Source organism: Lates calcarifer, linkage group LG16_LG22 (assembly GCF_001640805.2).
Source record: "Lates calcarifer isolate ASB-BC8 linkage group LG16_LG22, TLL_Latcal_v3, whole genome shotgun sequence".
Taxonomy (NCBI): Eukaryota; Metazoa; Chordata; class Actinopteri; family Centropomidae; genus Lates; species Lates calcarifer.
In genome coordinates this window covers 5910668-5925787 of record NC_066848.1, presented here as the reverse complement: position 1 = coordinate 5925787, position 15120 = coordinate 5910668, and the positions used below count along the sequence as shown (strand labels likewise).

Sequence of the window (15120 nt, the reverse complement as noted above, 5' to 3'; positions counted from 1 at the left end):
GCAACCGCCTCTGATTGGTCTTAAAATACATCCACCGTAAAGACGAAGAGAAGTCTTAGATGTATTTGACTTACAGCCATGCATCACCAGTGCACAAAATCTGACGGTGAAACTCATTTATTTGTGACTGTTTTCTGACAAACTCGACATGAGCCACATGTAATTTGAATAACCAGCTAATGAGCATGCTCCTGTAACATATATGTATACTGTAGTTAGTTACAGCAACTTCATTGCCCCTGATAATGGGTTTTTAAGAGCTTTGCTGAAAACAAACACCTTTGCCTTTATGTCTTGTAAAACATATAACTCTTGAATTATGGTCATTTTCAGACAATGTTGTGTACAAATTTCTTTACAAATTTAACCTGTAACAACAACTAGCAACAAAAAAACAAAAAAAAAAACAAAAAAAACAAAAAACAAAGGTAAATATAGTATATATCTATCTATATTTATTCATCCAACTAGGGAACAGCCTACTGGCAGTTCTGTTCTTCTCCCAGTGTCTGTTGGAATAGATCTTCTCTCAGCCACAGAAGCACAGAAGTGTTAAACATTACTTTAAAAACTTTGAGAAAAGGCTTGCTAAAATGGTTCTTTTATAAGACTAACTTCCAGTTTTGTAAATTTTGGCTACAGTCTTGTTAAATTGTTGTTGTCTAAATTCAAATTTTGAGAATTGGGTTCATCCAATTGAGAAACTGTTAGGGTGTTAGTTGTTAATTGTATCTGGATGAGGGATCTTTTTTGTTATTTTGTTTTTCATCTTTATTTTTTAGTTTTCCCCCTGAGGGATGGCCACCTTATCATGGTCAGGGGGTTTGCATACCTCAGTGACCCTAGGAATTATTCCATCAGAAGCTTAGTCTTCAGGTGGGACACCCAGGCTGGACAGGCCATAGGGTAGAGGCCTGACAAAGTGAGTGCAATCCACTTCTCCAGGTTGTTGGTTGGTTACATAGCTGATAATCCAATTCCAGAGATTTCCACAGATCCACAGATTTTGTCCAGTAAAATGAAAAATGGATTGTAAAGGTACCAGGAGAATAACATCCATACTAAACCAGGGGAGGTGAACAGCCTAGTGGGAATAAGAAATTGTTCTGTGTAAGGTTTACATGCCACCACCAGGGGTCACTATAGTTTCATTTCCTTTTTCCAATCCATGATTAATTAGGCTATGCTTGACTAGGCCTGGCCTGGTCCTGGTGTTGACTAAGTGAAATTTTAACACTTTTATGTATGTATATGTATCACAGCAAACAGTGAAGGTCATGGACAAGCAGCAGATATCTGGAGTTAGAGCTGTGTCCTCACTGAGATGGCAACTGGAAAGGTATGGAGTGACAATGATGGAGGGAGGAGACCTAAATAGTGCTTTCATAAATTACTGTTCCTCTGTTTTTACTGTCAGCAAGAGGTGAATTGTAGATAAGCTGTGGCTCCCACATGGAGTATTTTACTATGTAACAGTGCAGGATGAGTTTAAGTACTACATCATTGTACAATGAAGTCAAGGTGAGCTGCTACTTAAGCATCAAATTTAAAGAATCCCTTATGTCTAAATATTCTAATACTCATGATACATAATTTATCACTTGCCCCCTGAGGAGTAAATGTCAAGTTGAAGCATTCAGGGGCCTTTTAAGCAAATCTTGTTGCTGGTGAACAACTGGTCTTGTGACTTGTGTGGCCAATTAAGATGAGAAACAGGGCCTGTTCTCCCTCCCCACTGCTGAACACAAAACATCCAAACATAGACACTGACATACAACACAACTTCTGGTCCTCTGCTGCTCTTATGATATTATATTATACTATGTACAAACAGTATTAATAAAGCAACATGTTTTTTTTTTTTTTTTGAAAAAGTGAAATTTATATTTTATTCCACCATGAGAATGCCATTTCATTACAATCAAAGATGTTGTCCACTTTTCACTTGGTTGATTTAATTTCAGTTCTGTATTCAATATTTACCTTCTAGTTTCCCAAAGGAAGCTGCTCAGCACACTCCACTTACATCTTGAGCTTCTGCAGCATAGCGTTAAGACATGACTACCCTGTCTGCGTTGTGCTTTGAAGCAGGTTTGCGCTTGTCAGACTAGCACGGTCCTGTCAGACTGGTGTTTACACACTGAAATTGTGCAGTGAAGCAGCTCTGAGTAAATCAGGATTCCTTAGTTGCTGTTTTGACTAACTTCCTTATTCCCATAGTTTGAGCCTCTGTCAATCTCAGTCTGGCCAATCATCCAGCGAACTCCCAGTGAAGCTGTGAAGGAAAGATTCAGAAAGAGTAGATTTAGAATATTATGGTGTGTTGACAGATTTTGAGATCCTGTACAGGTCACAGTTATTTCCACAGTAAATTCCCTTTTTAATTTAGTAAATTTACCCTAAAAGTATGAAGGCCTTTCAGGGTCAGATTTAAGTTCCATGGCTAAAATGAAGTCTATCAACAACCAATGTTTGAAGAAAACTGAATTCCACTTTAACTGACTCTTTTTAATAAGTGCTTAAAATTGAGCTGTCTCCTCCAGTTCTTGTCACTTTGGCCTCGATCACATCCATGGCTACTCATTTATTGTGGAAACTGTAACATGCTCCTCATGAACCCATGCTATTAGATAAAATAATCTCTACATTTAACATCTCTGTGAAACCATTGAGACGAATGAATCTTTAACTTTGCTGAGTGCGCACATGCCTGAATGCCGTTGGGGACATGCTCCCAAGACTGATTAATCATATTTTCCAAAAAAGGGGACTTACATTTGAGTTGTCAGATCTGCTGCTTTATGGAACATTTGAACAAAAAGGAGCTGGTTAAACTGAGGGAGGGATGTTATACCCATTTCAGGGCGGCTTCACCTTGGGGCTTGAATGTACAAAACCAACCTGCAGAGCAGAGAGCCACAGAAGCTAAGATAGTCAGCATTGATCCAGAGCTGATGAGTTGAGCGAGTAGCAGGCCCAGAGGGTAGAGGAGCAAACAAGACCAGAACAGCCAGTTGATCAAGGACCAGGGTCGACGTGGAGGGCTCACTATGGGGCCAGGGTAACGCCCTGTCTCTGTGTAGTGCTCCTGGAAGCTATCCTGCAGATACGTCAGTGCAGACACAGTTCAGTACCAGAGTCTTCAACAGAAGAACATGGCTGAGTTTGTCCTTTGAAAGCCATGTTGTATGCCAGCACCCAAAGTGTCATGACTTTTTATAATATTTCAGTGGTGAAAAGCTTCAAATTCTTGAAAACCAATGATAGAAACTACAAAGTTGTTACAGTTTAAATTTCTACCTTCAACATACTCTCACCTTTTCCTGGTAGAGTTTGTGGAGCCAAGCAGCGCACTCTGCCTCATCCTCTGGGATTTGCTCTAGAGGGATTCTCCTGCATGTAAAAGGCGAAGTCAGATCTCTCCGATAAAGACCAGTTACACCGGTAAACAGGAAATGAAATGTAGCAATCCTCACCACAAAACATTTCTTTGTACCTCACATATAAATCTGCGTGATACTTCCTCCCATTAAGAATTCCAAGCAAGGTTGGCGTTTCATTATTCCTGAAGTTCAGTGTGGAATCGTAAACAGCAGCAGCTACAAAAGACATAACACACAGCAGCAGTTAGCTGTACAACTCGTTTGATTTGCAAATCCCTCTGGCCCTCCCCACTCAAAGGCCTTGAGCTCACACTATCTGTTATCTACTGGTGGCCATATTTAAATACTTCAGCACAGATGGATACTCACCAGTTCCTCTGAGGTTTTGAACAGTTACCCAGAATCCTTTGGTCCTTGGCAGAAGATGATACTTGAGTTTGGGCAGACCTTTACTTTCAGCCACCTGCATGCTGATCTGGTGCTTCTTTGGTGTGAAGCGCGTTCCCTCACAATAAAGCAAGAACTATCCCCAGGAAAAGAGAGTGTTCATTAATAACATTATTCAAAAATATTTCTGTGACATCACTCTAACTCTAAAGAGATATCACTCGCTGTCATTTTGATTTTATAAGCATTTCCACAGGCTGACATACCCAGTAGTTTTCGGGATAATCCCGCAGGTTCTGAAGACTCTCTGCCACCGTTCTTCGGTCCTCCTCCCATTTCCTCTTGCAGAAAACTATCTCCAGGAAGTACCACATCCAACCAATGATTGGTACGTAAGCCAGCTCTTTCTTGGCTAACACTTTTGAACTCTGGAAAATTTGAAATGCAAAGCATATTATGGAACTTAAGGATAGTACTGAATTGCAAAATAGCTTCAAGGTCAAAAAAACAACAGAACAGACATATGGTTTTTTAGGACACTTATCTCACCCCCAGGACTCCAAATCTCTCACAGAAGGTCCAGCCACACAGGAAGTCTATCTCAAAACTGTGATTGAGAACAACGATTGCATTTTCATTTCCATACAGGGGATAACTCTTTGGGTCTGTGTAGAGCGTGCATTCTGTCCCAGACCACCACTCGAGGGCAGCTACCATCTCTGAGAATCATAGAGACACACTGATGTACACATCTATTATGCTTCCAACAGACAACAGACTTCAGCATCATCTATGTTGTAGAGAATAAGAACGGTACTTACGGCTATTGATGCAGTAGGCCAGTCTGATGTTGATCCTGCGGGCCAGCTGCTTACTGACCAGCCACAGAGGTAAAGTGCAGAGCTGCAGCAGGTTAATGATGAGGCCGCTGACCAGGAACACGTAGCAGATGATCAGGTGACACAAGAACTGGGATTTCAGCAGCTGCAGGAGGCCCATGGTGCTGTAAAAGTTGCACAACTTAAACCATCAAATCACAATCACCTCCTCATGCAACACACCTTCCTTGCAACATATTTCATCATTTAGCTCTGTCAAACAAAGTTATCAGTTGGTGTTACTCTGGGCTGTGACAGCAACTGTTCTCACAGCACTGAGCTCACTCTGACATAAAGGTTTTCTTTGACTGGATTTCATCTGGTGAATGGAGCCTTTGAGCTGGACTGTGCATAAACGGCCAGTCACATGGTAAAAGTTTGTTCCTCACAGTCCACCATCAGGGGTAGGGAGACTGTATCATCACTGAGCACATAATTTTACTGTAGTTTTGTCAGAGCATTACTTCAAAGTCAGGGTAACATCAGTGCATTATCTGTGTTATTGAATAAATGTGTTCTGAAAGGCCAGGCCAGTCATATTTAAGTTTAGAGGCTTTATAGCAAGGTCACATTTTCATCTGTTTCACATTACTGAAAAGCAAAATCCTTATTGTACCGTCAGAAACATCAAACTGTTTCTGACGGTACAACACAGGGCTGCAGGTCTGCAAAATAACAGTCATTCAATAACACTTAAAACCTTAAAGCAGCATTTTCATATCAGTGATGAAATGTGATGGAAATGCAGCTGAGCAAATGATCAAAAATGAATACAAACAATGACAAAAAATAATTTTGCACACTACGTTTGACAAAGTTATTACTCACCTGTAACGAACATAAAACAAACAGATACACACCCACAATTCATCTGAGACATGTGACAATTACCTTGATAAGTCTACCCGCTCCACGAGAGCTGTCCTGCCACAAAGTCCTTCAAGCTATGGCAGATAAAAAGAAAACACCACCTTCACCATCTGTATATGCAATTCGGAATTCTTGCAGTTCTTCGGATTCGACTCATTCAACATGACGTCTATTCACCAGTCGACTGGCTGCAGGGGAAAAACTTCCCCGAAACAAGGCACCACACCCATCTGAAAGCCACGCCTGAACCCAGGGATGGAGACATATGTGCGATCTGCTTCCTTCTAGAAACTCTGGAGCGAAACCGGCTGCAAAGATCGTCTATATTTGCGAGATAAATAAAAAATGTGGTGGTAGTATGGGAGACGTAGTCGCGGTGTTCAGGACTGTATGCAATTCATACACAGAGAAGATATCCATACAGGCAGTAGAGGCTCTCTGTTACCATGGTGACAAATATGATATGACAAAACATCCGCGATCAGCCTCAACAAGATACATTTCACCCCAGGAGAGTCATAATACATATAGACTGTGGATGATCTGGATCGAGTGGACCTTTGGACATTCAGCATATTTTAAAACAGGATATTAACATATCCCGATCCCTCTGCAATTCCATGCTTTCGTTCCTTGGTGCCACAAATTGGGGATGAGTGAGACCTCCTCTATTTCCTTCCTCTTCGCGCTGCCTTTATTTGGTCACAGGAAAGGCGGAGTAGTACGAGTAGGACGCATCAGCGGTGGTGTCATACACTGATGTATCAGGAAGCCCACAGAGCTGACAGCTGTCGTGTTTCATTTCAGGGCAATAACTGCAGAGTTACATAGCAGCTTCCCCACACTCTTCGCTCTGTTTAATATGCAGCCACACTGACAGGGATTTTACAGGAAATGGTGGTAAACAGTGCTATGTCTTGGTGGACAGCACTCCCTGCAGGTAATGTGAAGTATGTGCGTAAAAGAAGTGGTCGTGAGGGACCAGTTGACCCCAAATAAATCCAGTAAATAGTCAGCATCAGCTGGAGGTGGGCCTCAGTAGATGTAATGGTGGGGTGTCACCGAAAATTAACACTGGACAAAAACACTAAAGAATGGTGTCCAACAGTGCTGAAAAATACATAAGATCTGTTAAATACTGGCTGTTCTTTTAAATTACCTGTCATGCAGGTTTAAATTATCGCTCTATGCTCTTGTACAATCGACAGCATTCATAATAAGTAACCACTAAGTAAAAACACTATGTTTCTATGACTGGTTCACATGGAAATATTTCAGATGTTGTAATAGCTGGTACTTAAGATGGACATTTGCTGCTAGTGCATTGGTCAGATTGCATTTGACAGGACAGCAGTATTTGTTTACTGCCTTTTATTGTCTTAGTTGAAGGCAGAGCAAAATACAGGACATTTCTTCTCAATAAGAAATTTATATTTGTGATTGAGTGTTCTTCTTGTTCTTCTTGCCCCGGCCACAAGAGGGCAGCACTCTCCCACAATAGCCCGCATTCAGTTGAGAGTGGAGGTAGCTCTTCTTTTGTGCATACAAAGTCAAGTTTAATAAAAGTAAGGGTCCCCCACTGACTTTACAACATACATGACTGTGATAGGCTAAATAATCCACTTGCCAAAATTAAAAGATTCTCCATGAAGCTTAACAAAAGTCACACTCAAGTGAGTCAAGCACATCAATCAGGTTTTACACAGATCATTACATTTGTGTGAGTTTGCTCATGGAAACACTGAGTTAGATAAAAGTCAAAACAGAGTGGTGGTGGAAACAGATACGCTGACATACAACACGTTCACTTTTACTTCGACTTGACCAAAAATAATATCTCAGACAATTTCCTCTTGCCACCACCAGAGAGAGATAAAGATGCACTGAACACAGCAGCCTCAGATGAGGAAAATCTTTGACAAAATAAATTTCCCTGATACACAATGGCGTACTGTAAATAAGAAATCTGTTTGACTTTATATCTTTTGCACACATCTTTTCCTGCAAAAAACTGCTGATGTTAATATGTTACCTACATGGAACCTCTGAGCCAAACCGAACTGTATATGATTATTTTTCTTTGCAACCCAGAGACCCCTAAAAGGAGGTTAATGGGGTCCCATGACTGTTCCACCTTGGGGGTTGCTGAGAAGTGTTTCCAAGCTCTCTTTTTACAGGTCTCATAATGCCTCAGCCCTCATGTCCTTTACGACCAAATAACCTTGAGGAGAGGACATGCCTGTCTGAAGAGGTCCAAACATACGGTAAAGTATCTCAGGAAGCTCTTTATGTTCAAATACCCAAGACAAAGAGTGTGAGGGGGCTCAAGGGAATAATGTTTAGTAAGTATAGTATGTGCATGTCACTTTGCAGCTACAGAAATGATGGGGCACTGCAGGTTTTACACTGTTAGCTGGACTGAATATGTGTCAGTTTTTTTAAATCCCACAGCACCTTTACAAAGTGTCCAAAGTCAACATTAACGTATAGACTTTCAGGCAACTGCCTGGTCAAATACCTTTATCAGGCTGGTTTACATTAGTCAAAAGTAGCTGAATACATAGATGGTGGTTCAAGCATTTATAAGTAACAAAAATAATTTGGATTGTACTGTATATCAACTGCTCTTTTTGTCTGTCATGTGGTGTAATGCTATTACTGTCTTCAGAGACAAAGGATAATTGTGCAGTATTAATTAGAACAAGTGCTGATTTCATTACCATAAAATAAAAGTATGATACTAAAATATTCCCTTGAGACATTATTGAGGACAAATACAAATAATCTGTTTTGAATAATGATGTGTCTCATACAGTTTATCAACACAACAGTTTAATAGAAAACTTTTAAATGATTAAAAGCACATTTAATCCCTTTTGCTCATTAAAAACTCAAATCAATTAATATACAAATAAACTTTGTTTCAGAAGTTTAACTGCTGGATACAAGATGTTTCCTTCTTCATTAAAATTCATTCTCAGTATAAGTGTGCTGCAGGCATCAAGTTTCCATATCACACTTGTGTGAGTTGCATATTGAACCATGACTGGTCTCCAAAAAATTGTGATGTTACACAATCATGCTTGTGCTTTATGTGCACATGTTCAACTTAGATTTAAGATGAACAAAGAGAAACCTCTTCCCCTCCAGCAGATGAATTTGAAAACAACCTTCATGTGTTAAACTGCACGTACATCATGTGAAGCAAAACACATCAGTGGAGGGGAACTTAAACTGCATGTCGCAAACCATTGTTTTTAAGGAGTAATATTATTGCTCAATCATAAACAGTTTGATGGCCTCAATGTATAAAAAAAGAAAAATATAATAGATGCATGAAATTAAACTGAGAGCTGTCTATGCTGAAACACTGTGGGACATACTCAAAGCCCAGCTATGCACGAGGCAAGTACATGAGAACAACCATTAAATGGAAAATGTAAATCAGAGTGAAAACATACGTCTTTGAAATTGGTTGTTAAACTGAAAAGACTAACCATCAGTGTGTCTCCTACCCAGCCAGGGTAGCCAGGAGGGAGAGCTTCTCATTCTCATTTCACTGATTCTTTAGTGGAAAAGTGCAGTTGATATGAGGTTACTGGATTCAAAAATGTGTTGCAGGGGCACCCCACCACAAGAAGTTAACCTTTTCCAAGAAATGTCAGTTTTCATTAAATGAGTTATGTGTTACTCTTAAAGTTGCCCTTCTAGGGCCCTTCCTTGGTACAGCAGGCAACTGGATACCATATAAGAGCAATGTCGTGAGTTTGAGTGCAGCTCTCGACATTTGTTGCATGACATCCCCCTACTCTTATTTATTGTCCACTGTTAAATCAAGCAGAGAGGCTATAAAAATAATTTTAAAAAGCTTCCTTGTGAGATCAAACTTAAGACCAGATGTAATGAAGCTGGACTACATGCTTCTTTGACATGCAGGAAAACTAGCCAACTCAGCACCAAAACATCCGCTTTAATCTTAAAACCACTCTGTTATCACCCTATTAGGAATGCAGAACAAATTTTTAATAGCTGATGTGTGTTCCTTTATTTATTGAGTATAATTAATTAGTTACTCTTGTAAAAATCAGTGGCTGCAGCTGACTTTTTTCAGTCAGGACTGAATCAGGTTGATACAGCCAGCTAAAGCCAACAACATTCAGCCAGGAAGAACTATACTTTTGGCTCAGCAACACAGGGGTGATTTGGATGAACATGCTGCATAGAGAATGCACTGAGGATTAAGAATAAGTGTGATTTATGAGCCATTCTGCGTCAATAGACTGTGACTGGCTTTCACTCCTTTTACCCGAAACAAATTAACACCCATTCAATCCCTTTGCATAACTCTGTAGGGTAATAGGCCTATCTGTGGATGATCCCCATCCTTCACTGCTGTGAGAAGGCCTACCTGCATATTCCTCACAATGCAGCAAATATATTTATTATAATACAATGTGGCTCAGTAACAGATATGCAGGTGATAGTAAAATCTGCCTTGAAAAAGTGAGGAAGAGCTGTTCGAAACACAAAATGCAGCTGCACAGCGAGCCTGATGCAAATGATTTGACCAGGCAGCACAGTCAGCTGCATTTGTCAGTATCCTGACTGGAAAACTGTGACTGGCCACATTTGTGCAAGTGCTCTGAATAAATCAGGAAGAACTCTGACCTGGAAAAAGCTATATTCATTCAGATTTTGTGCAGGCTTTAGTAAATAAGGCGCTAAATCTGATTAAATAATTTCGGATGACTGCACCTTGGAATGTCATGAAAGGAGATACCGTGCTCAGATTTTCTGAATGCATGCATTCGGCTTGTGGACACTATAGGAAAAAAGTACAAATCAGAAAAAGTGACAACATAGCCAGAGGCCTAAACTTTATTTGACACAGTGTATATGTGCAATAAGCTGCTAATGAGATCCTGATGTATGCAGTGGTTGTTTCTCCCGGGACTCGGCTCAGCTGTGCAGCCTCGTCCGTCAGACTAAGTAACTGTGGGCCCCACCGACACATCCGACTGTGGGCGAACAACTGGGAGGTTTTTTCTGGAGACACCTGCTCTGCCGCTCTCTGGGGCTCGTGCATGAAGCCTGAAACAAATGCCAAAAAGTACTGTCCTGAGTGAAGTTATTTGATGTAATGCCATCACCAAGGTGAAGAAGATTAAAATACTGGATGGTTATGCAATTACATGTCCTCTTTTTCAACTTTTACTCCTGTCTCTTGTGACGGATGTCAGAATTGGGATTTGAATGCTCAGGAATGAGAAAATGATTCCACATGAAGTCACATGTGCAAAAGTCTGGATGTTGGTCGCAGCACATATGTGAGAAACAGTATGCGCTGTTTGTGTAATGTATCCAGATGGAAAACCATGACATTTCTAATGTTTCTGCACTCTGCAACTACATGCAGGTACATATTGTACATAAGTGCACTCTTGAGGTACTTATACCTTGAGTATTTCCATTTTCTTCTACTTTATACTTCTACTCCGTAACAATACAAAGACAAATATTGTACTTTTCACTCACTACATTTACTTGAAAGCTACATCTGTTACTTTGCCAATTAAAATACTCAATAATTAAAGGACATTACAATTAACATTCTGATATTAACAATAGATGAAATAATGTGAAAGGGATCCGTCACAATGTCAAACAAACCGTGCAGCTCTTTTGCTCCACAGCTTATTTCAGCTTATACTTTTGCACAGTCAACAACTTTGCTGTTTTGGTTTTCAGTCTCACTGCTCTCCTCAGTGTTGCATCCAGATACAGAGACAAAATCAAGTCTGATAAACATTTGGGACATTTAGAACTTAAAGAGCTGATATTTACCAAAACAGAGCTAAAAGGGCAGTGAATATTAGACTTAAATTTGCCAGGTGGCCAGAGACACAACTTCAAAAACAGATAAAAAAAGAACCCAATAAAGCAAAGCTAGAAAACATACTTTAAAACTTCACAGGCCTCAAGTAAAATACCATGATAAAAGCAATAATACAGTAGTAGAATTTTAATGTGGTTCAGCACCATGTGATGATTAGTTTATGAGATGAACCCAAAAATAAAATTCTGTGATTACCTCACAAGCACCATTAAAGTCTGCAGGACCACCAGACACAGAGAGTGAGCCCCCATAGCTCTGTGTCAGCATTCTTACAAATGGCTGAAGTTATCGGGGCCATTTTTTACTGCTCCGACAAGCATGAAAAGGCCATCGCATTTTTTCCAAATAGCTTGTGAAGACCATTCCAACTGTTTGGTAGTGAAAGGATTGCCTAGAAAGATTTTCATCGCACACACATTCTGACATTGCTTTGTTTCAGACAGTGCCAGCAGCAGTGCTTCTGGACATGTGTGCAGCCAACAACCTTCTCACAGAAGCAGGAAGACTGTTAACATATAAAAAACCTGACTTGATTTTTACAACCAGCCAGACTATATATATATATTCAGCTATATCATTAGTTTTCGAGGTAGTGCATACTGGCATAGTGGCAAATGCAGTCAAACATTTCACCACATATTCTTTACGATGAATTATTCAGGTTGAAAGCAAAAACCTAACCCCACAATTTCTCATTTACTCAGGTTTAGAGGTAGGTCACCTTCAATAAATCAACACGCAGAGAGCTGAGGTGAAGTTTAACTGCTGTCTGCGTTCTTATCAGCTAAAGAAACTTGATGAAGTTTCCAGAAGTTTAGTTACTTAAGTTCAAGCATATGTCAAAAACTGAATAATATTACAGATATGTCTAAAATGGCAAATGGTAAAAGATTCAGTTTTTAAGTGAAGAAAATTATAAATTGTGTAATAAATATATTTTCATTTGTATACCTTCAAATATCATTAAAATAAATTGCTTTGGCACAAAGAATGGAAAATTCTAACTGTTCTATAACTGGGAAATGACAAAGAAAGAAGAGAAGGGCTGATATCTTCAAACAGCTTGCCATGTGTATTTTCATGAGTGGATGTTCCATTACAGCAGAGCGCAACATGGCTGAAAAACCCATCAGAGATGTAAAAGGATATGGTATGATCACTTGTTTCCACTGGTGAAAAAGGGAGGGGAGCTTGTAGCATTGTAGTCCCGCTCATAAAGAGCAGACGCGGCACTGCCTTCGTCTTCTGTCATGTTGGTCCGTCAGGCCCGGCCCATTTAATTTTGCTCACTTTTGATGGTTTACAGCTTCAAGCAGCAAATAGGCAAAACCTTGTGACAATTCAACAACACACAAGTTTGGCTTCACTGTTATTTCAGGTGCAGGTGGACATAACGTGATGTCTGGACTGTGTAAAAGTGTTTATGTGTGCCAAAAACTTTGACACTCTTCCACATGCCTCCTGTGGACAGCACACACACACACCGCAGCACCCTTCAACGAGCATGGCAAAATATGTGTCTGATTTCCAGCTGGAACTCATGAGTCTGTCACAAAATCTTGCAAAAAAATATTCATTCAGATGTAGTGTTTAACTGTGCACCTAGCAAACTGTGTGATCTTTGTATTTGCAGCTTGCTGGTAATTTCAGAATGGTTCAGTTTAATTTTGACCTTTATGTGACCGGGGCTGTTGACTGCAGGTGGAGGCCGTGTTTCACTCAAGGACACTTCACTGGCACTGTTTCAGACTGACTCATCATTCTGATTTTCTCAGACAACAGGGGATTTGAGCATCCATCAAGTTATTTTAAAAACTTAATTCAGTCGAAAGTCACCCAGCCAAGATTAAAGCTTCTTTGGTGACATGGGATCTCTTGTGTGGCTCTGGTATCAAAATACACAGCCAAAACAGCTTTCCAGATATTAAACAGTTTCATAGACTTTTTGCATTCTTGGATAATACCATTAAAAACAAATGAAATGTGATTTATCTCAAAGGAAAGGGAAGTAAGGGATATCTTGATTGTCTCTCCTTTCCAAAAGATATGGTTTTATTTGATCTGAGTTTATTTTTGTAAGTCAGATAAATCAGACTTGCAGCTATCTGTGTTGCTTGGCTTTGTTTTGTGCAAGGTTACTGCCAGGCCAAGACTTCACAACCTGATTTAATGAGACCCAGTGCATCTGTTCTCAGTTTCACACCAGTGCCATCAAGACCTAAGTGGAAACAAGCCTCACTCTGACACCCTGGACATTTTTGAGGATCAGACTATCTGGAAAAAAAAAGCAGTTCCATTTGGTTTTCTTGAATATACATCCCTAAAGATGAGTGCCTCTTTCAGCCTGGATTTGAGCACATATCCAAACATATAATTACTGCTGCATGGGAAAACTCCTTTCTCTTTTCCTTCTTTCCACTTGAAAATTTCCTCCGCTCCTACTTTTTAGTTCTTGCTTCTTGACTGTTGTACCAGTCTCTGATGTTGGCCATTTAAAACATCTGAAGTGAAGCATCTCAAAGCCATGAGTAATATCAAAGAGCTGGGTTCTTGCAGACAGCTTGGAGCCCCTGTACTGCAGGACCTCAGCCTGCAGCCCAACACTCCTGGCACCCTCTGTTTTCTGGGTGCAATGAGTGTGCACCCCCAAGGTTGGCAGAGAGAAGGGCCATGGATATTTTCCCAATGACTAGAGGGAGTGCATGCCCTGAAATAAATGACTTACTTTATTTCAAATGACAGACCCACTTCTTTCCTAGCACACTTGCCCTTGGCAGCCCCTCAGTCACTTTGTTCAGCAACAACATAGGTTCACTCATTAAAGAGCCAGTGGGAACACTAAACACTGATTTCTCATGGATTCCGGGAAGAAAAAAAAAAAAAAAGCATGCTTCCCAGGAGTCAAAGCTACAATTGCTCTTTGATCAAAATGTTTGTATGTTTCCGCTGATGCCCGGACTGGGTGGCTGAGGTTTGAGCATGGGTTGAGATTTGATTTTCTGATACGAAAGGTGGATTTTTATACCTTCGGGCAGAGCCAGGCTAGCTGTCTCCAGCTGTTTCCAGTCTGCTGCTGGCCGTAGCTTTATGCCGTACATGTGGAAAAGCGTATTTCCCAAAGTGTCACATTATTCCTTTAATAGACAATATGTTTGCAGAAAAAGAAATGACTATTTTTCAAATGAGAAAAGGCAGATTAACCTACAAATGTCTTTAAAAACAAGGTTGTTTGCACTGGAAACAGATGACATTATCCCAGCTGTTGGCTGATTTCTCCATGTTCTAAGAAAAATAAGATTGTTGGAGCACAAAGACATTTTTGTTTTTCAGCAGTGACTTTTGTCAAAAAGTTCTCGTATTTTCTAAAAGCTGTTAATGCAATTCAGACATGTTTGTGTGCAGGTTTATTTAATTACCTCAGGTTCTTTCAGTTACATAGCTGTGTCTGTCCTGTCTGTAGAAAAGTACATTTTCATACAGTAACATTAGCAGATGATACGAATAATGGGCATGGAGAAAACTGTATTGTAGAGTTAGAGTGGAGAGGAGAAAGTCAGCGAGCAGAATATTGTCTATAGTTACAGCAGCCCAGCATGGAACGGGCTGGTATTTCACACCACTGGGGAACATCACACACAGAGCACTTCTCCTTTTAAACTTGTATTTGAATAAGAGGCTTCCCCATCCAACCTCAGCTTTCTGTGTG

At 40.2% G+C, this 15120-nt stretch overlaps 2 protein-coding genes across 2 annotated transcripts in view; both read right to left on the bottom strand.

Annotated features, from left to right (window-relative positions):
• Nucleotides 1-101: 101 nt before the first annotated feature.
• On the bottom strand, nucleotides 102-5788 carry agpat4 (1-acylglycerol-3-phosphate O-acyltransferase 4 (lysophosphatidic acid acyltransferase, delta)). The gene is made up of 9 exons (XM_018693247.2): nucleotides 5540-5788; nucleotides 4592-4773; nucleotides 4320-4489; nucleotides 4037-4198; nucleotides 3753-3906; nucleotides 3497-3599; nucleotides 3318-3393; nucleotides 2902-3100; nucleotides 102-2275 (listed from the first exon to the last, which is right to left on the bottom strand). Exons 2-9 carry the CDS (start codon nucleotides 4767-4769, stop codon nucleotides 2184-2186), a joined length of 1134 nt encoding a protein of 377 aa, XP_018548763.1. The 5' UTR covers nucleotides 4770-4773; nucleotides 5540-5788; the 3' UTR covers nucleotides 102-2183.
• Nucleotides 5789-10372: 4584 nt separating this feature from the next.
• wdr27 (WD repeat domain 27) overlaps nucleotides 10373-15120 on the bottom strand; it is a 72635-nt gene continuing 67887 nt past the window's right edge. Inside the window, exon 25 of the mRNA XM_051076485.1 lies at nucleotides 10373-10609. Within this exon, the coding sequence (XP_050932442.1) occupies nucleotides 10504-10609 (106 nt within the window). The 3' untranslated portion in view covers nucleotides 10373-10503. The remainder of the gene's footprint in view (nucleotides 10610-15120) is intronic.